Raw genomic sequence first — 10,705 nt, 5'->3', positions numbered from 1 at the left:
ATGAGCCTTTAGACTTTAAGATAGTTAAAACCTTGGCAGAATCCGTCTGCACTTATGGCATAGATGCCGCTTTCACTCTCACTCAGGTGGAGGGACTTACTAGATTTTGTATGACTCCCTCAGATTGGGCTAGTCTAGTCCGCGCTTGTGTTTCCCCAGGGAAATATTAGGAGTCCAAAGTTGGCTGTTTAATGTTTCTGGCATTACCCAAGACTCGGAGCGAGGTAGGAGGCTTAAAATTTTTTGCAAATAATTCACAATTATCTAGTGCTACATTACCCTCCGCAGCAGTCTGTCTCCAATCTCCGTTCCTGTTTCTTTTGGCTAATGTTACATTACAGGGGATGCTTAATTGTTCTAATGTTACTTGCTACTTGTCTGAGTGTTGGAATGGCTCCTGGACTATGGCAGTGATTATGAAAATTCCAACCTTTGTCCCGATCCCGGTTACTGCAGATCCAGAATCCTTTCCTATTGTTGAATTGATTAGAACCCGTAGAGATTTTGGAATTACGGCAGCTATAGTGACAGCTGTGGCAGTGTCTGCTGCTGCAGCGGTTACGGCCAGAGTGGCCATGGCCAGTCAAGTACAAACTGCTGCCACTATTAATCAAGTTGTTCAACAAACTTCCACCATACTTGAATCCCAAAATACAATTAATCAACATATTTTGTCAGGGATTTTAGCTGCCAACCAAAGAATAGATTTACTCCAAACTCAGGTAGAAGAATTGGCTGACTTGGTGCTTTTGGGTTGTGTTGACCAACGTGCACATTTATGCATAACCTCTGTCAGATTTAATGATTCCAGGAATGCCTCCCGCATCATTGGTGAATATTTGGCCGGAAATTGGTCCATGGCAGCGGAAGACATGATCCAGTCTCAACTAACCCAGATAGCTGTCTTGAACAGTACCCGTGTCGATCCCGTGACTTTGGGTCAATTCACCGATTGGATATCTTCTGCTTTTTCCTTCTTCAAAGAGTGGGTGGGGGTAGGCATTTTTGGTGCAATGTGTTGCTTCGGTATGTTCCTCTGTTTGTGGTTTCTCTGTCGCCTTAAGGCCCGCAGGGCTCACGATAAGGCTATGATCATACAAGCTCTTGCAGCTTTAGAAAATGGCAACTCACCTCAAGTCTGGCTTGCGCATCTTAAGCAGTAAACCTTTGACATGGTCGTTACACCCCAAGTTATTATAACATTGCACTGGGATCGACATGACTTTCCTTGTTATTCTCTTAGTGTTGGAAAGCCCTTGCACTCTGCCGGTCTTACTGCCATTGCACGCAGATGGGTTTCCACACTAGTGCTTTTCTATCCTCTTGAAGTTCGTGCCTTTCTTTCAGGGTGCTGTCAACTTGTTTGTCATTATAAACAGCCACAGTTCAGCCTCAGCTATCCCCCTTCATCCACTATCGTCACGATACAGGATGTGAGGCAAGACACTGCACTTGAGTGATCCTTGACGTGGAACTCAAGGAGAGCATGTCCTATTGCATGCGGGTTAGACGCGTTCACGCCCCGCCCCACGAAAAAAGGCGTCGGCTGATATGGCCTCAGATCTGGGGAAGGCGCCTCCTTAGGACTGAGTCATACTATGCAGCCACTTCTGCACAGTGGGATAGGACCTCTACTCTCGCCTGTATTGTTTTAAGAAAACAGAAAGGGGGAACTGTGGTGAGCCGCTTCTGCCGTTTCTGCAGACTATGGTCGCCATTACAAGATGACGCTGGCTCCGCTGTGGTCTGTGACAAACAACTCCTTATCTGGGAGAGTTGGCACATGATTTTTCACCACCCTGTGAGAAAGCTCCACGCGGCAGCTTTGCATTGGGGCTTGAGATGCTTTATTAAGGCTGGGAAGGGGCATCCGAGAGGGAGAAGAAGAAATATCAAGGGCCTGAATAAACTGCTGAAAGAAGATTCCTGAGTTGCGTCTTCCTTGCGGGCAAGGGGTCGCGACAGGCTGGGATTGTGGCTCAGTGGCACAGCACTTGCCTCACATATATGAGGCCCTGGGTTCAATCCTCAGCACCACATAAAACTAAATAAATAAAATAAAGGTATTGTGTCCATCTACAAATAAAGAAAAAAAATTTAAAAGCAGGTATAAATTCATCTAGTTCAATAATGACATTATGGTGAATTAATAAAACATGCTAATAGGAAAAAAGAATAATGATATTCAGTGTGAATGGATTCAAATATTCAAATCAAGTCAGAAATTATCATTAGAAACTGGATTAAAAATACAATTATATTCTCTCTACAAGAAACACACCATACTTTCAAAAACACAAATAGATTGAAAATAAAAGACTGGAAAAAGATACACCATGAGACCATTACCCCAGAAAAAAAGTAGAGTCATATATTAATAATGAATAAAACAGACTTGGGACAAAATACATTACTAGAAGCAAAGAAAGAAATTTTATATTGAGAGAAGGGCTAATTGATCAGGAAGAATTAAGAATTCCAAGCATATACTTATGTATGAAAGAGCTCCCAAATTGTGTATAGCAAAAACTGACAGAATTGAAGGGAAAAATATACAATTCATCAATAATAGGGACTTCAGTATCTATGATCAATAATGGACACAATAACTAAACTGAAAATCAGCAAGAATGTAGACTATGATCCACCCAATTGGCCTGATTGACATCTATGAAGCACTCCAACCAGAGACAACAAAATACATATTCCTCTCAAGCACAGATAGTATACTCTCTAGGGTATAGTTGGCCATGTACAAATCTCAATAAATTTAAAAGGATCTAAACCATACAAAATATATTCTCTGACTGCAGTGAAATTAAATTAGAAATCAACAAAAGAAGGACATTTGGAAAACCCAGGAATATTTGAAAATTAAATGCACAGTACCAAATAATTCACAATTCAAAGAAAATCACAAAGTAAATCAACCAAATATTTATTTGTTCATTTATTTAGTGCTGGGGATCTAACCTAGGACCTCACACATGCTATGCAAGCACTTTATCACTGACCTGTATCCCCAGCCCTTAACCAAGCAGGAAGAAAAATGCCCACAACATATAACTGGTACATGGTGTTTAGGAGAAAGTTATAGCTACAAATGCCTATATCAAAAAAAGAAAGAAAGGAAGGAAGGAAGAAGTCAAATCAATAACAAAAATTTACACATTAAGAAACTAGAAAAAGAAGAGCAAACTAAGCACACATTTTAAATTCATATGGATATATCTAATATGACATTAGAAGTAAGAATGTAACTTTATTCCTTTAAAAAAGCAAGCCAGATATCCCATCAATACTCAAATAATTACCTTTTCCATATCTATTTGAAATGCCACCTTACGCAAACATCAACATACCATGCAACAGAACATAATTTCTCCTAAATTTAAAAAACAAATGCAATGGGCTAGAGTTGTGGCTCAGTGGCAGAGCGCTTGCCTAGCATGTGTGAGGCACTGGGTTCGATTCTCAGGACCACATATAAATCAATAAAATAAAGGTCTATCGACAACTAAAAATATTTTTTTAAAAAAATGCACTAAAAAAGGTGAAGTTGAATCAAAATGATTTTCTATCAGATTCACAAAGCAAGTCATTGAACAATGGAAATGGTTTGTTACATTCCAAGGCACTGGAGATGGTGTGATCTGACCTGTTAGACAAATGAGTGACACCTGGAACATTGGTTTACAGGTTGAATAAAAATTTTCAAAAGGTGTGTACCATGTACAAGCAGAAGTCTGATGGACAGACAGAAGCAGAAAAAGGTCAGGGTGTGGTTTCATGTTTAGAATACAAATCTTTGAGAACATCTTCATGGCATCTTTCCACACACCTCAAATGGATAAAAGACCCTGGTTCAACCTGAGTGCTCAGCTCCACACCTGACACCCAGGAGTCTCAAACTTCCACAAACGGTTAGTGTTATTCTTTTTCTCATGGGGATTCTTATGCCTGTTGATCAAATTTTGTACCTATTCAGCACTTGTTCTCTCTGTATTTGTGTTCTGTCCCCAGTCCACACGTCTAGTCAAGCAGCCTCTTTACTAAGAGGATGAACGGATTGCTGAAAATAATAATAGAGTAATGACAAGGGACAGAGGCAAATGCAATTCATTAAAAAGTAAGAAGGGATAATGAAAAGATTTTGGTGAAAATAAATGGTACTGAAAATATGATCTGGGGAAGTTGTTATGTGGGGATCTATCTGGCTCTGAAGAGGATGCATGAGACTCAGGTCAATGCAGCTTTTCTAAAAGGTGGCGAAATCGCCACATCTGTTCCAATCCTGATTCCTTTTCCCAAAAACACTACAAATAATGTTATCTGAACTTGCACTTATTTCTTTTGTGGGGGTTTGTTTGTTGTTTGAATCTTCATTGAAGGACCCCTAGGGAATATTATATATATATATATATATATATATATATATATATATATATATAATATATATATATATTATATATATATACACACACATATATACACACACATATCATACATATACATATATATTATATATACATAATAATCACACATATATTATATATGCATGATATATATCATTTATATATATCATATATGATATGTATACATGACAGATATATATAATGTATATCATATATAACATGTTACATATCTATACATACGATATTTGTATATATATCTCTCTCCAAGATTTCCTATTCAGAAAGACACTAAATTATAAACACCATACCCCTCTTATACTTAACAATAGTTCTACTTCAATACTATATGATAAATCCTGAGGTGCTTGGTAACAAATAGCAAAAATTAGATATGATCCTCTGCACAAGAGGAAATTTCATGCACCCATTTCAGGCTGGCTCCAGCGCGCAGCTATGTCTGAAGTCCATCCCGACTGGCTCAGTGAACATCAACTACAACGCCTAAATGAAATGCTCATTGTGGTTGATGAAGATGACAAGGTCCTTGGGGAGGACACCAAGAGGAACTGCCATCTGAACGAGAACATCGAGAAAGGTGGCACCGAATGTTTCTTTGTTAATTTTGCAAGATTTTCTCATTTTTCCCACCTGAGAGAGATGGAGAGGCAGGAGAATCTGGGCTTTTTGCATAAGGAGGCCATATGGGCACCTTGTCCTTTCACAGCTTCTCTCTTTGGGAGAAGATTCTGAGGCACCCCCCTTGACAAAGAGTCTCTGCTCAGCCTAAATGTCAGCAGAGTCCTGAGCCTCCCAGACAACTGTGCGCTCCCTTGTAAAACCCAGCTCAGGCAAGAATCCTCCTAACATGGTTCAGAGAGACTCCCACCCTCCGTATCTGCTCAGGTCCTCATGCCACACCATTCTCAGGTGATGTCTGATCACCCAAGCCCATCTTGAGAAAGAACTATATTAATCCTGTAGACCTAATTGGAATGCCTCTTGCCCCAGACATACCCTCCTAGAAATTTTCCTTCGGCCTTCCTCCATTCTGCTCCTTAGGGACAAATTCCCTCCCGCCAGTGCTGATTTCAGAGTTGATACCAGAGCTACTCTGAGGTCTCTTTTCCCATACTGTAATAGTTGTGAATAAAATCTGGTTTTCCTGATTGAACTACCATCCAGCTCTGGTCTTCTCTGACAAGCCTAAACTTTTACTTTGAGTTTCACTTTGTCAAACAAGTTTAATTACCTAGAGGTTTCAAAATGTCAATTTAGACAACTGCATGTCCCTTGCCCTACTCAAGGGTCATATACAGATTTTTCAGATAAGACAAAGACTGAGGACTATTGCAGGGACTCCCCGTGTTCACTCACAGTTTGGGGCTTGTTCTCCCAGGGCTCCTGCACAGAGCCTTCAGTGTGGTTTTGTTCAATACAGAGAAGAAAGTCCTGATTCAGACGCGATCAGATGTCAAGCTGACTTTTCCTGGTAAGTTCATTCAGTTGAATCTATGACTTAACAGAAACTTTCCATGTAATCTGACCTGGCGGATTCCAAGACATGAATTATCTGCACAGCCAGATGACATTTTAAGAGGAAACTGCAGACCCATACTTACCAGTCTGATATTTCTTCAGTGGCCTGGGTTTTTTCTAGTTGGGATTTTTTTTTTAATGGCAGTATAAAGCTATTTAAATCCAGAAGAACTTATCCATCTAAGGTATCGGGGAACTAAAATAAATAATATTTAAACATAAAATTAAGAAGATAATAAGGGCTGGGGATATGGCTCAAGTGGTAGCACACTTGCCTGGCATGCGTGAGGCACTGGGTTCGATCCTCAGCACCACATAAAAATAAAATAAAGATATTGTGTCCACCTAAAGCTAAAAACCAAATATTTAAAAAAGAAGATAATGATAGAAACTATCATCCTACCATCCAAGTCTTAAGACTGAATTTTTCTATACTTCCTAAGATCATGACAAATGTAAGAATATCCCTTTAGAAGCGAGGATAGCAGATGACGACATTCATAAAATATCCTGAACTACAGAAAAGAATAGGGGCAGGGACTTCTGGAGGGAAGTGGGACAAGTTATGGAAAAGTAAAGGAAGAAATAATATGGGGAATAAAGATTGCCTTGTGATGCAAATATAAAAGCTTCCCAGGTAATAGGAGATCTCAAGGAGGAACTGTCAGAATAGGTGCCACCTGTGAAAAAGCTGTCTGGGTGGGGAGCCCCTCTAATTTTTGCTGGTGGATCTTCGCAGGGCATCTTACTGACTTCCCAGGGAGAAGATGTATAATGTTGTTTTCATTTTCTCTGGTCAGATAGGGCAAGTTCAGAGCAAGCCCCTTCCTCCACTTGCTCTTTTCCAGGTTTTCTCAGTTTGGAATCCAAAGCAGCAATTTTGGTGTGGCATTTCCCAATCTCCTATTCCTGCCATTTTGAGGTGGTGTGTCCCAAGCCCAACACTCCCACATATGCCCTTTACTTCCCCAGCGAGACTCTAAATCCACCGATGCCATACACACATGCGCTCATCTCTTCTTCTCTCAAATGGGATTTCATTGTGAGACATAAATCTGCCCAAGAGGTGCTTCTCGTCCTGAGACTGACTTGGAGAGTGCAACAGGGCATATGGGTGAGCACCTGCAGCAGGCAGCCAAGGCTGAGTCTTAGGAACAGCTCCTCAAGTAGCCACCCAGAGGCACCTCACCCAAACCCTCACCCCATGGCAGCAGGGACACAGGCTCTGCCCTGAGCACCACAGCAAATCTGCACTTCCCACCTACCAGGCTGATGATGACAGATAATGACGATTTTACCCAAAGAGTCTGTATTTGTATTTAATATATTCAAATAAAGTAAGAGGAATAAAGTAAGAGGGATGTTTCCCTTGTATGTTCTTTCCAGGGCATTTTTCTGACTCCTGTTGTAGTCACCCATTATACAACCCTGCAGAACTGGAAGAAAAGGACGCCTTGGGAGTGAAGAGGGCAGCCCTGAGACGCCTGCAGGCTGAGCTGGGAATTCCCCAGGAGCAGGTACGAACATCTGCCCAGTAACAGCTGTGCTGTCCTGGGAACTGGATCTATGCCCTTGGCCCGGCAATGGTGCTGTTGCAGAGGACAGGGTCATAGCACATTGGTTTGTTCTGGGCAGGGTTGGGATGGTTCAGGAATCTGGTTTTCTATTAAAAAAAAATTGAAGAAGAAATTGCAGTGTATGCTAAAAGGAATGTCCAGGATCAGCCGTGACTGTCCATTACCCATTTGTTAACTTTATCTGTAAAGCCAGTAGGTGAGAGGGGATGGCCAGTTTTCATTGGATTTTCTGTTGTTGCGGGTGGAGGAGTTGGTCCTTCAAAATAGGACAGAGATACATTTGTTACACCAAGGAAACCAAAGTCAGATTATTATTCAGATTTGAGTCTACAAAACTTTAGTTAGTTCTCTCTGCTCCCTGGCTACCACAGAGTGAGCAGCTTTCCTTCACCATGCTTTTAGCCATGATGCTACAGCTCATCTTGGCCAGAGCAATAGAGTTGGCTGACCATGGACTGAACCTCTGAAGTTCATTATCAGTGTAGACCACTAGCAGTCTTTGCACTTCTGGTACTGTGTTAACACGGTAGAAACAAGGACCATTGCTCCTTAGGAACAGTTTCCAAGTGAATACACAGGGAGTCTTAGGCCCCTGGACTTAGACATTCCCATCACAGATGACATAGTTTCAAATGAGAAGGGCATATCTCATGACAGCAGGGGACAGGAATAGGCCTGAGCAACAGCTCTCCAGCTGTTCCAGAACAATCAAATCAATGTCTACTGAGATGACCAATGGTTAAAAACAAGACCACACCTGTAGAGTGTTCACCAGAAATCCTTGACATACCAAAGTGCCACTGATTACATCATCATCATTTTTTGGAAGGAAAGAATATTCATGCCATGTATGTCCCAAATATGGACCTGGTATTTGTCCGTCGTCATGACATTAAGGAAAAAATCTGAGAAAGATCACATCTGCTAAGGCTTACTGACTTTTCAGGGAGTCTACAAGCTTTTCCCATCTGTGTCAGCTATTTTATAGCCATTCCCTAGGTCTCCAAGGCAATTTTAAAAGGTAGCATGCATCCATAAATCTGCATAAAAATGCATACATCTGCATAAAAATTGTGCATTGTCAAAGTGATCTGCCATTTCTTGAATCAATTTTATTTTTGTGTTAGTGCCAATAAAGTTTGCAATCTCCCCTTAAAGAAAAAAAATCACTTAAAATTAAGGTTTGGATAATAACCAATTACCAACAGAATTTGTTTATCTGAGGTAAACAAATGTGTTCATTTTCTCCTTTTTCCTGTACACTGTGTTTTATGCTAATGTTATTAATGTTGCATCAATTTCTGCCACAGCTTTCTACAGATGACATAGTGTTTATGACAAGATATCATTACAAAGCAAAATCAGATCAAATTTGGGGAGAACATGAGATCTGCTACCTTCTCTTAGTGAAGAAGAATGTGACCATCCACCCAGATCCCAGTGAAGTTGACAGCTGCTGCTACCTGGCCCAGGAGGAATTGGAAGAGCTCCTGGAAAAGGGAGACAGGGGTGAAGTGAAGGTCACGCCCTGGCTGAGAATCATTGCAGAGAGGTTTCTGTATAAGTGGTGGCCTCACTTGGATGAAGTGACCCAGTTTGTGGAGCTTCATAAGATACACAGAATATGAAAAACAGGGAGGAAAGTGTCTGCCAGGAAGGGCCAGATAGCAAAGGCTATGCTTGCAAGTGGGAGACTCTGGTTTAAATGGGATTACGCACCTCAACCAAAAAAGGGAAAAAAGGGGACTCGATTGCTAATCATCTATAAATCACTACTTTCGATCATTTAATCTGCTTTGTCATGTTGTCTTCATTTCCCCCTTTTGCTTTATTTCTTTTATCTGCCTAATTGCAGGGAGGGAATTTATTGTTTGCCCCAGATGCAATTTCTAAAAAATTTTAAAGTTCATTTTAAAAATGGAGGAAAAAAGAAGAAGAGAAAATCCCACAAGTAGAGATCTGAAATCAGCATTGCAGTAGCTAAATGTCACATAACCATCTTTGGACAGCCCTTGGATGGGTCTCCAGGCCTCTTATTGAAAGAAGCACAGGAAGCCAAATCCAGCTATTAAGAGTCAAGCATAAAATTTGGCAAGAACTGAAATGCCTAAATTACACTTAAGCTGTCCTGCTTTAACTTGCAAGAACTAGATTAACTGTCTTCTAAGAACTACCGTATTCACTTACCCACATTAAATATTTCTACGTAATGCACAGTGGTCATAGTACATATTCATCAAATGAATGAATTAGGGATCCTTCAGACAAGCGTGAAATAATGTGTTAAAGTAGTTTCCTTTCTTGGAGTAACTTAGAATTTTCACTGACTTGAAACATATCCAAAAGGCCTGCCTGCTGTTAGCTGTTACACTTTACTTGTGGAGGGAAGCCAGAGCATCATTCTTGGAAAAACTGTCATTCTCACATTTTATTAAATTTATCCCTGTGTTTGGAAAGCAGTGGTCTATTTTTTTTTTTTTTTTTTTTTTTTTTTGGTACCCGGGATTGAACCCAGGAGTGCTTAACCACTGAGTCACATCCCAAACCCTTTGTGTACTTTATTTAGATACAGGGTCTCACTGAGTTGCTTAGGGCCTTACTAAGTTGCTGAGGCTGAATTTGAACTTATAATTCTCTTGCCTCAGCCTCCCAAGCTGCTGGGATTGCAAGCATGCACCACCACACCCAGCAGCACTAGTCTATTTTTTAAGTCTGTTCCTTTTGGGGGTGGTGGTACACCTATGATCACAGCCTGTTGGGCAGCTGAGGAAGGAGGATGGCAAGTTCAAGGCCAACCTGCACAATTTAGCAAGACCCTATCTCAAAACAAATATAAAAAGGACTGGGGATGTAGTTCAATGGTAGAGCACCTCTGGGCTTCAATCACCAATACTAAGGGAAAAAAGTCTATTTCCACAGTCACAGGTTCTGGCCAACATCTTAACACTTTTAAAATTTTTGTTGTTTTTGATTTAGCCCCCTTAATGGGTAGAGGTAGTAGTTTCTTGTGGGGAGCCATTTTGACACGTGACTGGGCAGCTCCCGTTAAGGGTCTGAGGCGTTCTGGCTGTGTCGGAACTTTTTCAGCCCTTTCCTGATGAGAGAACCCGTCCGTGTGGGGGTGTGACTGACCACTGACCCCGGGGGCCCAATCACTGACCTTGACCTTGGAGTGTG

At 40.9% G+C, this 10,705-nt stretch overlaps 1 protein-coding gene across 1 annotated transcript; it reads left to right on the top strand.

Annotated features, from left to right (window-relative positions):
• Window positions 1–4,868: 4,868 nt before the first annotated feature.
• Window positions 4,869–9,156, top strand: Idi2 (isopentenyl-diphosphate delta isomerase 2). The gene is made up of 4 exons (XM_027947956.2): window positions 4,869–5,010; window positions 5,812–5,904; window positions 7,338–7,468; window positions 8,839–9,156. The coding sequence occupies exons 1-4, from the start codon at window positions 4,869–4,871 to the stop codon at window positions 9,154–9,156; spliced, it is 684 nt and encodes a 227-aa protein (XP_027803757.2).
• Window positions 9,157–10,705: the final 1,549 nt, after the last annotated feature.

The sequence above is a fragment of the Marmota flaviventris genome, chromosome 12, assembly GCF_047511675.1.
Source record: "Marmota flaviventris isolate mMarFla1 chromosome 12, mMarFla1.hap1, whole genome shotgun sequence".
NCBI lineage: Eukaryota > Metazoa > Chordata > Mammalia > Rodentia > Sciuridae > Marmota > Marmota flaviventris.
The sequence above is the reverse complement of the archived record's forward strand: the minus strand, read 5'-3'. Positions and strand labels throughout refer to the sequence as shown.

What these genes read in the sequence shown, in the direction of transcription:
- Idi2 (XM_027947956.2), top strand. Translation starts at nt 4,869, where the DNA reads ATGTCTGAAGTCCATCCCGACTGGCTCAGTGAACATCAACTACAACGC. An exon ending in GAACGAGAACATCGAGAAAG is followed by an intron (nt 5,011 to 5,811) that starts GTGGCACCGAAT and finishes TTGTTCTCCCAG; the next exon opens with GGCTCCTGCACAGAGCCTTC. An exon ending in TGTCAAGCTGACTTTTCCTG is followed by an intron (nt 5,905 to 7,337) that starts GTAAGTTCATTC and finishes TGTTCTTTCCAG; the next exon opens with GGCATTTTTCTGACTCCTGT.